The sequence below is a fragment of the Pseudorasbora parva genome, chromosome 24 (genome assembly GCF_024679245.1).
Source record: "Pseudorasbora parva isolate DD20220531a chromosome 24, ASM2467924v1, whole genome shotgun sequence".
Taxonomy (NCBI): domain Eukaryota; kingdom Metazoa; phylum Chordata; class Actinopteri; order Cypriniformes; family Gobionidae; genus Pseudorasbora; species Pseudorasbora parva.
In genome coordinates this window covers 15,352,724-15,366,580 of record NC_090195.1, presented here as the reverse complement: position 1 = coordinate 15,366,580, position 13,857 = coordinate 15,352,724, and the positions used below count along the sequence as shown (strand labels likewise).

At 36.3% G+C, this 13,857-nt stretch overlaps 3 protein-coding genes across 4 annotated transcripts; 2 read left to right on the top strand and 1 right to left on the bottom strand.

Moving 5' to 3' along the window:
* Window positions 1-134: 134 nt before the first annotated feature.
* LOC137063655 (cystatin-B-like) lies at window positions 135-1,069 on the top strand. The gene is made up of 3 exons (XM_067434917.1): window positions 135-293; window positions 379-480; window positions 598-1,069. The coding sequence occupies exons 1-3, from the start codon at window positions 222-224 to the stop codon at window positions 724-726; spliced, it is 303 nt and encodes a 100-aa protein (XP_067291018.1). The 5' UTR covers window positions 135-221; the 3' UTR covers window positions 727-1,069.
* A 575-nt stretch (window positions 1,070-1,644) lies between these two features.
* Window positions 1,645-5,937, bottom strand: mix23 (mitochondrial matrix import factor 23). Of its 2 annotated transcripts, none has more exons than XM_067435432.1 (5): window positions 5,803-5,937; window positions 3,254-3,379; window positions 2,969-3,115; window positions 2,018-2,077; window positions 1,645-1,926 (listed from the first exon to the last, which is right to left on the bottom strand). In XM_067435432.1, exons 2-5 carry the CDS (start codon window positions 3,362-3,364, stop codon window positions 1,882-1,884), a joined length of 363 nt encoding a protein of 120 aa, XP_067291533.1. In that variant the 5' UTR covers window positions 3,365-3,379; window positions 5,803-5,937; the 3' UTR covers window positions 1,645-1,881. The 2 variants fall into 2 exon arrangements, with proteins under 2 accessions (XP_067291533.1, XP_067291532.1); XM_067435431.1 differs by lacking the exon at window positions 5,803-5,937 and adding an exon at window positions 5,321-5,517.
* On the top strand, window positions 5,708-13,401 carry fam162a (family with sequence similarity 162 member A). Its single transcript, XM_067435430.1, has 6 exons — window positions 5,708-5,788; window positions 5,876-5,932; window positions 7,357-7,452; window positions 7,781-7,892; window positions 12,630-12,738; window positions 12,832-13,401. The coding sequence occupies exons 2-6, from the start codon at window positions 5,881-5,883 to the stop codon at window positions 12,949-12,951; spliced, it is 489 nt and encodes a 162-aa protein (XP_067291531.1). The 5' UTR covers window positions 5,708-5,788; window positions 5,876-5,880; the 3' UTR covers window positions 12,952-13,401.
* Window positions 13,402-13,857: the final 456 nt, after the last annotated feature.

Sequence of the window (13,857 nt, the reverse complement as noted above, 5' to 3'; positions counted from 1 at the left end):
TTTAAAGTTAAATAATTATCAGACACGTTTATAGCTATAGATTTAAGCACAACATCAGATTAGGTAGCTGGTCTTTCTCTGGTTGATACCTACAACCCTCTTTGGTCTATTCCACAAAAATGGTCTGTTCCCATGTCGATAACCAGGAAGTAAACTTTCAAGTCAGCGAACGTGAACACAGACGTTCCCGAATATTTTTTTATTAACCATCTGTATTTAAAATGCCTTTACTTTGTGGCGGAACATCCGAGGCGAAAGATGCCAATGAAGAGGTGCAGAAAATATGTGACGAGGTTGGTAATTTTACATCGTAGAAAAACTGAAATAGCGAAGCGATGTGTCATACAACATTCACTGACAACTCCCGTTTTTCCTCAGATGAAGTCTCATGCGGAGGATAAAGCTGGACGAAAGTTTGATGTTTTCACCGCCAAATCTTTTAAAACGCAAGTTGTGGCGGGGAGAAATTATTTCATCAAGGTAGGAAAAAAACGTGTGATTTTATGAATGAACTTAAAAGCAAGCCTCATAACGCGTACAGTAACGTTACTTAACTATACTCGTTTTAAATGGACTGCTGTAAATGATCTGTTTTAGGTGCATGTAGGCGAGGAAGACTATATTCATCTGCGTGTCTATAAATCCCTGCCCCATGCTGGAGAAAAACTGGAGCTGCACAGCATACAGACATCCAAGGCTCATCATGATGCCATTGAATACTTCTAAAGCAAACCTTCAGAACGATCAAATAAACATGAATAATTATCCAAAAAATCTCACTGTTACCATTTTAGACCGTAAATGTTTACATTAACATCTGGAGATGAGGCATGTATATTACATGACCTTAACATTGATTAACATGCATTTATTGGCTAGTGGGTATACCTGCAGTGTAACTTTGTGTATTTTAAATTAAGTGATCCTTTAAATACCCTCACTTACACTAAACACATCAATTAACTGACATATAGTTACCCATGCCGATCTACTGATGTAGAAAATAGTAATTTTATACTTGACTGCATACAATGTATTGTATCTAATTAAAATACATAGATGGAATGTTGTGAATTTGTTGTTCTTTGCATAATGGACTTTTGTTGTTCAAGTTATGAGTGTTAGGGAGTCCATGTAAAAAATACAATCAAAGATTTAAATAAAAATATCTAAATAAAAAACAGATTTAATGTATCTGAATAAAATGTAAATATTTAGATTTAAAATATTACATTTTAGATAAAATAAAATACTACAAATTCAAATCTGATTTAAATTAAACGATTATAAATGTAACAAATAAAAAGTATTTAGTTTATGATTAAAAATATCTGATTTATATGAATAATTTTAATCTAAATAAATAAGATAATATCAGATTAAAAATATTTTTTTAATTAAAATTATAAAAGTAAAGATACTAAATTAATAAATACTAATAAACTAATTAGATTCAAAAAATGTATAAAATTAAGTTAAATTATTTTAGTAGTTATTTTTAATTTTTATTAGAAACTGAAAACTTCTGCTTTTAACCTTTGACACAAGTGGCCATGTCAACGTCTGAGAACAGATCAATAATCTTAGTCTACTCTTCAAATGAACATTCTTTGCTGCGTTGCAAAGCAAATAACAGTTCAGCAATTGGAAAACATTGAATTTTTAATAAAATCTTTTGTACAATATTTATACAAAAAGGTTTACAGGACTTGGGCAACAGTAGTGTTCCTTCACTGTAGAAACACAAAGCCATAGACAGCACACTGGTGGAGGAGGGTTTATGGGATGAGTTACAGGGACGTTTGGGCTCAATGTCCCGGCTCAGCTCCAGGTATTATCCTCAGAACAATGTGTGGTTCATACTGACAACAGAAACATCATTCACTTGGGAGGGGTGTAGTGAATTCGGCACCTTTCATTGAAAACCTAGAGGGGGAAAATGCGATCAATGACAAATGTTTCTGAATATAAACAGCTCGTATTCAATTGAATCAATAGAAGACACTCAAAAACTCACCTTCAGACTCCGGTCATTGACCACCTCTTCAACATTTAGCTCGGACTGCATGATTTTTAACTGTAGGCAAATTGAGAAGATTTAGATTTCAGACATTTGTGAACAGACTTCAAGACAGTGTTATTTTAGTTTTATTATAGTATTATTAATATTTTGAATCAACCTTTTTTTTGTTACGTTAATTTTAGTGTTATTTTTATTTTATGTGCTTTTTGGTTTTTTTATTATCAATGTTAAAAACAGTTGTGCAACATTTTCAGGATTTTTTTGATGAATAGAAAGTTCAAAAGATCAGCATTCATTTGAAATATAAAGATTTTGCAACATTGTACTACTGCTCAAAAGTTTTGGGTCAGTAAAAATGTTTTTAAGAATTAAGAAATTAATTTAAAAAAATCAGCAAGGATGCATTTAATCGATGAAAAGTGACAGTTTAGACATTTATAATGTTACAAAAGATTATATTTAAAATAAATGCTGTTCGCTTGAACTTTATTCATTAATAAATCCTGGATTTAAAAAAAAATCATAATCATAAATGTTTCTTGAACATCAAATCATCATATTACAATGATTTCTGAAGGATCATGTGACCGAAGACTGGAGTAATAATGCTGAAAATCACAGAAATAAATTACATTTTTAAACATTTTACATATTTCTTTTTTGTGTGTCTTGGTGAGCATAAGAGACTTAACAGATCAAAAACCTTTGAAGGGCAGTGTATAAAAGAGAACATTAACTCATTGTGCAATATAATAATAATGCAATAGATTTGAGAAGCACTTCAAGTCTTCAGATCCACGTGGTTCCACGTATTGTCTGTTATATATCTAAGTTGGCAACCTCTAGTCTTATTATGCCATTGCTTTGGTTATGAGTCAACAAGTTAGACTACATAACACTAGAATACATGAGACTACACCCCCTGGTGGCAGACTGTGGCATTACCTTAGTTTGTTCTTTCCTGAGTTGCTTGATAATTGACAAGTTGTCACTATCTTTTGCCCTCTTTTCACGTAACTGACCAACAACAGCAGAGGTCTCTGTAATACATGATTTTATTGCCTTATCTCTGGAAAGATGGGCTTCCATGAGCTAAAAGAGAATGTACAGGGAAAGGGCTTATAATGAACATTACATACTACAGTATGTAAATAAGTCACAAATCAAGCACATAATTAGGGAGATCTTTAATAATCATTTTAGATTATTTAAAAGCGTTTTGATACATACCGATTCATAAAGTTCTTTGCAGGTCTGTGTAGCATCCACTTTGCCTGAAAAGGACACAGTGGGCACAGTGGTATTAAGGGCATGGACAATTCTGTCATCAATGGTGCGCATCCCTTTTAATACTTCCTAGAGGACATTAGGAGAGATAGAAAAACAGCATACCATATCAACGTCAATAAAATAAAACATTTAAGTTGCAATTAAAAAAACAAAACAATGCAATCATTGTTGTTCTGATGCCTTCATTAAAACCCTAAAAAAAATGAAACCCCTCGTTAAACATCACATTATATTGAAATGTATAAAAAATAACTATACATATGGGTAATTGACACCATTATAAGCAGAGTCCTGCAGTATGACATGCTATAGTACATCTAAACCATAGACTGTAAAAAAAAATATGGACGTAGTGTCCGAGATGTCACCCGTAGGATTCTGAAGTTCAGTTTTGAAGCACAAAGTAGAGATGAGCTGGCCGTTGCCATCTTGGCAGGCATCATGCCCGGATAACAGAACTTGGGCAAAGAGGCGGGACGTGGGCAGAGCTGAGGTGACGCAATGACTAACAGATAGCGGATAAATGGCTATACACCTGTCACTCAAAGTGCCCATGCCCTTAATTATGCAGAACTTTAAGGCTTTATGTAATGTAAACGAATGAGTTATCAAAAAAATTCACTCCCTTACAGTTGTCATAAAGCGCAAAATTAGCCGTATAGAAAAAACCCACAATTTGTACCAGGCTGTAAACATGTTTTTTTCTGCTGTAAAGTTGGGAATTTTAAGATGGGGCTCAATTAGATTTTGCTCCCTTCTGGAGCCTGTCCCTAGTGGCCAGTTGAGGAATTACAGTTTAAGTCACTTGAAACTGCAGGATTTTTGTTTTTAAATTATTGTATAATGATTATGTATGTAGCTTTATAAGCATATATTAAAGCCACAAATATGTAATTTTCCACCACTAGAGGTTGCTTATTCAAAACAAAGGCGTAGCTTGTTGACGTCTTTATTTCGCAGTTTTTATTTTGCCAGTTGCAGCTTCTGCTTTTTCTGGTCATGCGTATGTGGGGTAACGCAGTGCTGTTTTATCATATTTAATAAATTGTTTGAGTTTAACTGTGTTGAGCTATATAACAATAATTTGTTTTCTGTCAAAGAATGTATCCAGTTGCTCACCTGTCTAATAAAACACATAATACAGATCTTCAACCCTGCTCCTGGGGACTTACTGTCTCGCAGAGTTTAGCTCCAACCCTAAATTAAAGGCAAGTGAAGCTAATCAAGCTCTTCAGGATCACTTGTTGAAAATACACAGTTGTTCTATTGGAAATATATTTTTCAGGACAGTGGGTCCCCAGGAGCAGGGTTGAACACCTCTGCCTTAATATATTAAAGCGTCTTTGGTGTTTCATTGGTCTCAAAATTGAGGGTAACGTGGATGTTATTAGACGACGCACGGACACAGTCCGTGTCCTGGTTAAATGAGCTTATTTCTCTGGATTTAAACATTCTTGGAAATATCTGGGTTAATTTAGGTACACAAGTCAACAAAACATACAAGACTGTTCTAGTGGTTTCTGGATATTTTAATTAAAAATTATTACATATTGTGCCTTTAACTGAGGGAACATCTGAATTACAGCTGACGTCATTAAATTGATAGAAATAAAACGCACAAATGAAATGAGATGATAATTAATAAGAGGTTATTAAAACGATTTAAAAAGAGTTGTGTCACAACACCTAAGATTACTATGTACCATCAAATAAAATCCTGATGCTGGAAAAGTCCATAATGTCAACTAGTCTACTATACTTCACGTAAATATACACATATAGATGATTTAATGCATACATTTATCATTTAAAAAAAGCAGTGTCATGTTTGCTCTGCTGTTCATTAACTTAAACCACACGACTGCGTGCATCAGACCAACGGGGATCAGACATTTGTACAAAATTCTCGTAAATATTATAAAACCGTGCTCATAAAAACCGCGCTCATGTGCGCTTATGAATCCTGCCTAATTTTATCCTGACCATTGGCGAGTTCGCTGGTTTTACCTGAAACATTGAAAAGTCCTCACAGTTCATAACTCCATTGGGCGCCGCCATACTGAACTGAAGAGGTCCTGCGCGCTGAGGGTGTCCAAATACTGCCTGAATTATACTTACACTACAAAAATGGTCGTCTTTGACACTTACTAAATAATGTTACAGATCATTACTGAGTATTGTTCATACTAATGTGAGCCAATTTAACAGATATTACATGTTGTAAATATTTTTCAAGATAAACATGATCAGGATTAAACGTGAGCGTGCAAAATCCAAAGGTGCTTAATGTTAAATATTATGAAGAACTTCAGATATTGTGCATATTATCTTATTTAACTATATTATTTACAACTACGTGTCACGACATAAGTATGTCCTTAACAGGCGCTCATATGTGCTGTTTTGACTGTTCAGGGTCCTTCAGTGTTTCAACAGCTCTACGCACTTGTACGAACTACGCGAATTGACTTTGAGGTAGAGGAACTTACCCTGGTATTGACACGTTGATAGGCTTTTATGGCTTAAATATTGTCCTTTTTCTTTCATTATATTTTTCTTCAGAAGTCATGATCTTCAACATGATCGGCGGGCCTCGCGCTGCCTTTGGCACTTTAATAGGTCAGTATTTTCCATATGATTCATGCAGCATGTGATAAGCGTTTTCAAGGGGCACAGTCATAGGGCACAGTGGGCATTCATAACGTATCCGCACAAAGATAACATATGATAACATGATTATAAACCATAAACGGCTATGACGTAGTTAATTTTTTTGACTGCCATGATTGGATTCATGAGGTAAAAAAGGGGGGGGGGGGAAAGACTAGATTCATTAATTGAGTGGATGAGTTATTTAAGGTTATTAAGTGGGTTTCATCCGGTTTCATCACTTAAAAAAAAAAATCGAATTCGTGAAAAGTGCACCTTTTGTGAATTGACTTATTTGGATTTTACAACTCTATCTGATCTCTCTTACAGAAAAGTAATATATTATATTTTCCAAGCAAAATAAAACAAATATAAGCTAACTGAATTATTGTTTTAGTGATACTTCGTTATATAATATTAATATCTTAAATTATAATTGTATTACATATATAAATTATGAATGTGTATGATTTATACAAATAATTATTCATATGATCCAACATATTATTGCTCCGTATGTTAATCAAAAAAGCTCTCTGATTTCTCAATTTCTACAAAAATATACCACTTACAAAATAAGTGTACAAAATACAACACTAAATGTACAAAAAAAATCTTATATACATTTACACATACACACACACACACACCCACACACACACACACACACACATATATATATATATATATATATATATATATATATATATATATATATATATATATATATATATATATATATACACACACAAATGTGGTATTGCTCAATATCAAAAATAAAAAAATGATGACATGAAAAGATTGTGAAAGCTTGTTTGAAGAAGATCCCAGTAAATAACTGTTTTACTGTAATTGGAATTTTTGGCAGAAACTATGGTTGCTATGGTGAGTCTGAATATAGTAACTAAATATAGAAAGAAAATATACTCTCATAATAATTTTTTGTATAGTTTGTACATTTAACTTTAGCCAAAGACAAATTAATATTTGTATGTATGTTTATTTCTAACAAATGTAAAATGATAAATAAAAATGTAATATAAAAAATATTCAAATTATAGTAATAAATTAATTATTAAAATGGCTGTTCAATTTAGAAATCAAATTCTTAAAAGCTCCTAAATAAAAGCTCCTGCTCAAATCATGGACCAGTTTCCTTTCCTCACTTGGGGAACAAACTAAAAAATGTGGACTTATAATCAGTGCAAATGTAACAGGAAACAACACATTTGTGTTGTATAAACATCATCTCACATCATCATGGCAGCCTTAAAGGGACAGTTCTGCTAAAATTGTCTTTATGTGTTCCAATGAGGATTGACAGTCATAAAGATGATGACAGAATTTACATTTCAGGCTGAACTATCCCTTTAATGGTCCCTTTCCCTTCATAGGGCAGTGGCGGAGAGGTGTGATGAACGCAGGGAGAAGACAACTGTGCAGCAAGCCTCAAGAAGGGGCATCCACACCCCACCAGACCCCAGAACCGGGTCAGTACTCTAAATATCCATTCACTTCTACCTGCCTCCATAAGGAGTAGTGGCTTATGACACAGCACTCGAACATGACACAGCACTCGACATGCTGAATGAAATGCAACATTCCAGCACGTTTTGTCCCTGCAAAGCAGGAAAAAAAAATCATAAGCATGAAAAAACATGCATATAGCATGCAAAAGCGCAATTACAATGTAGCAAGATAAGTTCTTGTTCTGGCTGTTCTACAAGGATTTATACTAGAGGGAATTTTATCTTTTTCCCAACAGACCAACTTCTCCTCACTAACACCTTGTTTCTCATCTCTCGTTGCTTCCTTTAGCTCAACGGCTTGGGTTTAAAGTACCAGGCTACCGCCCATCAGAATGGGATAAGAAGATGCTGATGTGGTCCGGACGATTCAAAACCGCAGAGCAGATTCCAGAGTTTGTGTCGTAAGTAGGCTACTCCCAGTTTCAGGCATGCTACTGAAGGTGTAGTTGGTTTATGAGGTCATGTGCCGGCTTATTGGTGGAACACAAGAGCTGTCTGCTGTAAGGTTCAGTGTAAGGTAATGAGATTTACTCCTAGTTTAATGACAGGTAATTAGTGTAATTCATGGTATCTGGAGGAAGTTCAGAGTGGGCTTTGTTTGTGATGGGGCAGACGCAAAACAGAACAGGCACGTCCTTTGTGACCCTTCATACATACAGTAGCTTTTTATTAGGGATGGGTAAACCCTATTATAAATGATTTATTATATTATTATGTATTACTATTATAAATTATATTTAATGTTCAGATTTTTAAAATCCCAAAATCATGACTATTTTCAGTAGCTTTGTAAAAATGTATATGTTAAGGCCTCTTCACATCAAGAACAATAACTAATACAGTAATACCCCTTTTCCACCAGAGTGAACCGAGTGCTAGTTCAGAGCCCGTGCTAGTGTCAGTTCTAAGTTGGTTCGACTTGAGAGCCTTTATGAACCGGTTTGGCTTTCCACATGTAAGAGAGCCACCGCAGAGCTAGGTCTTACGTCACTGTATACAGTATTGTTCAAAATAATAGCAGTACAATGTGACTAACCAGAATAATCAAGGTTTTTAGTATATTTTTTATTGCTACGTGGCAAACAAGTTACCAGTAGGTTCAGTAGATTGTCAGAAAACAAACAAGACCCAGCATTCATGATATGCACGCTCTTAAGGCTGTGCAATTGGGCAATTAGTTGAAAGGGGTGTGTTCAAAAAAATAGCAGTGTCTACCTTTGACTGTACAAACTCAAAACTATTTTGTACAAACTTTTTTTTTTTCTGGGATTTAGCAATCCTGTGAATCACTAAACTAATATTTAGTTGTATGACCACAGTTTTTTAAAACTGCTTGACATCTGTGTGGCATGGAGTCAACCAACTTGTGGCACCTCTCAGCTGTTATTCCACTCCATGATTCTTTAACAACATTACACAATTCATTCACATTTCTTGGTTTTGCTTCAGAAACAGCATTTTTGATATCACCCCACAAGTTCTCAATTGGATTAAGGTCTGGAGATTGGGCTGGCCACTCCATAACATTAATTTTGTTGGTTTGGAACCAAGACTTTGCCCGTTTACTAGTGTGTTTTGGGTCATTGTCTTGTTGAAACAACCGTTTCAAGGGCATGTCCTCTTCAGCATAGGGCAACATGACCTCTTCAAGTATTTTAACATATGCAAACTGATCCATGATCCCTGGTATGCGATAAATAGGCCCAACACCATAGTAGGAGAAACATGCCCATATCATGATGCTTGCACCTCCATGCTTCACTGTCTTCACTGTGTACTGTGGCTTGAATTCAGAGTTTGGGGGCTGTCTCACAAACTGCCTGTGGCCCTTGGACCCAAAAAGAACAATTTTACTCTCATCAGTCCACAAAATGTTCCTCCATTTCTCTTTAGGCCAGTTGATGTGTTCTTTGGCAAATTGTAACCTCTTCTGCACATGCCTTTTTTTTAACAGAGGGACTTTGCGGGGGATTCTTGAAAATAGATTAGCTTCACACAGACGTCTTCTAACTGTCACAGTACTTACAGGTAACTCCAGACTGTCTTTGATCATCCTGGAGGTGATCATTGGCTGAGCCTTTGCCATTCTGGTTATTCTTCTATCCATTTTGATGGTTGTCTTCCATTCTCTTCCACGTCTCTCTGGTTTTGCTCTCCATTTTAAGGCATTGGAGATCATTTTAGCTGAAAATCATTTTTTGCACCTCTTTATAGGTTTTCCCCTCTCGAATCAACTTTTTAATCAAAGTACGCTGTTCTTCTGAACAATGTCTTGAACGACCCATTTTCCTCAGCTTTCAAATGCATGTTCAACAAGTGTTGGCTTCATCCTTAAATAGGGGCCACCTGATTCACACCTGTTTCTTCACAAAATTGATGACCTCAGTGATTGAATGCCACACTGCTATTTTTTTGAACACACCCCTTTCAACTAATTCAACTAATTGCCCAATTGCACAGCCTTAAGAGCGTGCATATCATGAATGCTGGGTCTCATTTGTTTTCTGAGAATCTACTGAACCTACTGGTAACTTGTTTGCCACGTAGCAATAAAAAAATATACGAAAAACCTTAATTATTCTGGTTAGTCACATTGTACTGCTATTATTTTGAACAATACTGTACGTCTCATCTTTCTCGCTAGCGTTTTAGCAATGCTAGCGAGGCAGCGGGAAATACAAACACACCAGGCTTGTTTAAGATGCATCGGCACTGCGCAGACCGATCCGTGTATGATATCAAAATACCGCGTGAGCGATTCAAAAGCATAAGGAGTCGTTGGCGCTCGCTCTATTTTGAAGTCATACGCAATCAGTCTGCACAGCGCGCGCCGATGCATCTCGAACAAGCCTTCCCTCAGTGGCTCATGGCTTTATGATCCTACATCAGCATTAAAACGTCGCAAATCCAACACATTCGTGCAGCTCTCCATGATTTGTATAGACGGAGATTACAATCCAGCAGCTGTTAGCTTGATTAGCTGCTATTGAAAAAATGGCGGTCACAGGTTTTTGTTCATCTTGTTGATCATGGTAACGCCGCCCCCAGTCGGTGACGCAAGCGGTTCTTACTTCGATTTGAAACTAGGCTCTGGCTCCGATTTAGCACCAGCACTGCCTTGGTGGAAAAGGGGTATAAGTGGACAATAGTGCTCTGGTTTTAGCCTGACAAGCCAGACCCAAATCAATCACCATTGGCAGGGTTCAATCTGAGGTCTTTCAAATTTTGTTTCAACCAACCAGAGCAATGAAGAAGCTGAAGCAGAGCTAGCTGATAGATTTAACTTTCACCATATCCGGTCGGCAAAACTCCGAACACATCTTCCCTTCTTAAGAATGACTTCAGAGCCGTTCTTTATTCTTTTCTCAAAGAAAAGTTTAACAACAAGTCGAAAAGGCTGGTGTTCGCCAGCTTCTTTTTTTACAACTAGCACTCGGAACCATCGCAACTCTGTCATCATTATGTTAAGCCTGACTAACAGCTAGTAGATCTGTGCGAGTAAACCTCACTCCTCTGACCTCAAGAGATGCTCTAGCGACTGATGCTAGAGGTTGCAGCTTTAGCCTCCATTGAGCAACCGACTCTCATGCCGACGGACCGGGGTTCGAGTCCCGCTTGGAGCGGGTGGTTCGAACAGTAGGGGTTTTGTTTTCACGCTGGACGTGAAAATGCAAACTGCGTCGGTCTGAAACTAGCAAAAAACAAATGCACCGCGTCTGGCACCACATTGCGCCGGGTGCATGATAGGGCCCTAAGATTATAAGCATAATGCGGTATTGTGGAAAGAAAATTCCATCAAAACTTTCTTGCCCGAAATTGTTTACAAGTAGGCTACTGCTCCCTGATATAAACACCATAACTTAAAATATATATTTTTCATCATTTAATAAAGTCACTTTGCATAAATGTGGGTGATAAATGTCTGATAATTGCTTTAAAGGTGGGATAAGTGGTTTCTGGTAACCGTTGTTATTTCAAATCACCAAAACCAACACGCCCCTACCCCCAAAAGGGTCTCTCTCTGCCCTATTTTGATAGCTCCGCCCCACACATACGTAACCCAGGCAACGAACAACGACTATGGTAGAATCTGTGTGTTACACGTCCAGGTCGAATATTCCATGAAAAAGTCACCCCTTCCATCAAAAAAACACAAACCGTTCTCATGAATAACTCAAAAGTACACAAGTACGACAGCCCAGCTAACGACATATTACAATTATGACCAGATTAGGGTTATAGTTCATGAAAAAAAAATGGAGGAAACAAACATATTACGAGTATAGTATCTTACTTGTTGGACACATTTTGTGAGCTGACGCTTGAAACAGACACTGAGGGGATTTAGATGCTCCATCGGTGTGGAAATGAACGGGTCTTTATCATCACTGAAGTGAGACAATACGATCGCAAAGGGACTAACAAGCGAACATTACACACAAGCATAATTCGAGAAAAAGACAGCATATATTAGTTCTCGGCTAATGTCAGTTATGTGTGACGTGTGTTTTGAATGATGATGTGCACTGAGAGCTTTCTTCTCATTATCAATAGCCCCTTACCTGCTGATTGGCTACAAGTTTGTTATTGCACTCGGCCCGAGGTGAACATTCCTGGGTGTCCAAGTTTGTATTAGATGTTCTTGTCACTGCTGTAAACTCCCATAATTGTTTGAAAAATATCATTTTGCTTCAGCCATGCAAGCTGTTGCGTTGCGCACCGCTGGTTTTTAGCAAACTACTGGCAAAAACAAACTTGATTCAAAAACAAAATGGATTATGGAAGGGTTCTTTTTTTAAGAGAATCAAAACATCCGAGACCAGTGAAGCAAGATTCAAAAATAAATCATTCTTATGAAATAGTTCTGTTTAGTGAATCAAAAAACATAGTTCAATTCCCAAAATGTTTTTTTTTTAAATGATTCGTTCAAAAAGAAAAGGTACTGTTTTCCATGCACTTATTAACATTTGAGTCAAATTAGAAAATCTGTCGACCTGACCTGCCCTACTCTTTAAAATGTTTTCCTTTGTAAAAACACAGCATTATACAAACAGTAGGACTTCACTTGTTAAAACATATCTTTGTGGATGTACTATTTTATGCTAATGCCTATACTTATGAAAATACTGTGTTTTCAGTTTTGAGATGATTGATGCTGCCAGGAATAGAGTACGTGTGAAGGCCTGCTATGTCATGATTGCACTGACCATCCTGGCTTGCCTCGCTACGGTTATCTCTGGGAAACAGGTAATAAAACAGTGTGCTGCTGTATAAATGAAAAGCCATCTTAGATTATTTAATATATGGCTGTCAAATCCTAAACGATGTCTTCTATGACAGGCAGTAAGTCGGCATGAAAATCTGACCTCTCGTAACATGGAGAAGAAGGCTCGATGGAGAGAGGAAGCACTGAAGGAGAAGGAGGCGGAGGCTGCTGCACTTTCAGAGAAAGCCCAGTGATATGCATCAATTCGAGCTCCCAAAGCCACTCCTTCACCAACCAGTTTTTCAAATATCAAATGCCACACCCCATAGGAACTCTGAAGGAGGTGGTACAGTGCTCCTCCACGACTTTTAGAGTAGTGTATAAAATAAAGATGTGAGATTTCCTCTGTGTGATTGTTGTATATATTCAGAAAAAATAAAATAATGTTCCACAGATGTTTTTTTTTTCCTTTATCTGTAGTCTCATTGGGAACTTTTGTTTTTGTAGCTAATATTTAATAGTAATAATGGCAAAATTAAACAAATAACATGACATGGAGTTAATATATATCAGCTGATATTAGAAATGTATTCATCAGTATCTATCCATATTGGATATGTGCTATTTTCCTTTTCAGGATAATGTAACTTTTATTTGATCATTTAATATTCAAATAAATATTTTGAGCAAAATCTCAAAATGAACATTGTTTTCGTACTGAACATTATGTTGTGATGGCTGAATTGTAGTATCTAATAAAGTGCTTTATTTGCTCTATTTTAAAATCAATTTATAAGTGTTCATTCAGTCAAAAACAGAATAATCTTATCAGTCATGACAAGAGACTAATTATCAGCTTGATGGCATTATAGCTCATGGCTCTAGCAACACCAAGGTCACCATTTTAATATTGGTGCATCCTAAATCTGATTTTTATTGTCTATGCTTGGTTAAAATTACCAATCAGAAGAATAATAGAGTAACCATGCACAACCCAAACCCTTTCTTCTTGGATTTAAGCACGTTTTTCAAGTGGGCTTTTCAAATTCGTATAAATACAGAAAAATCACATCCGATACAATGACTGGCCGATTTGTGAATGAAGCAATGATGAATGAGTCTCATGAAATACTACACATTTCTAATTAAATCACTTGACC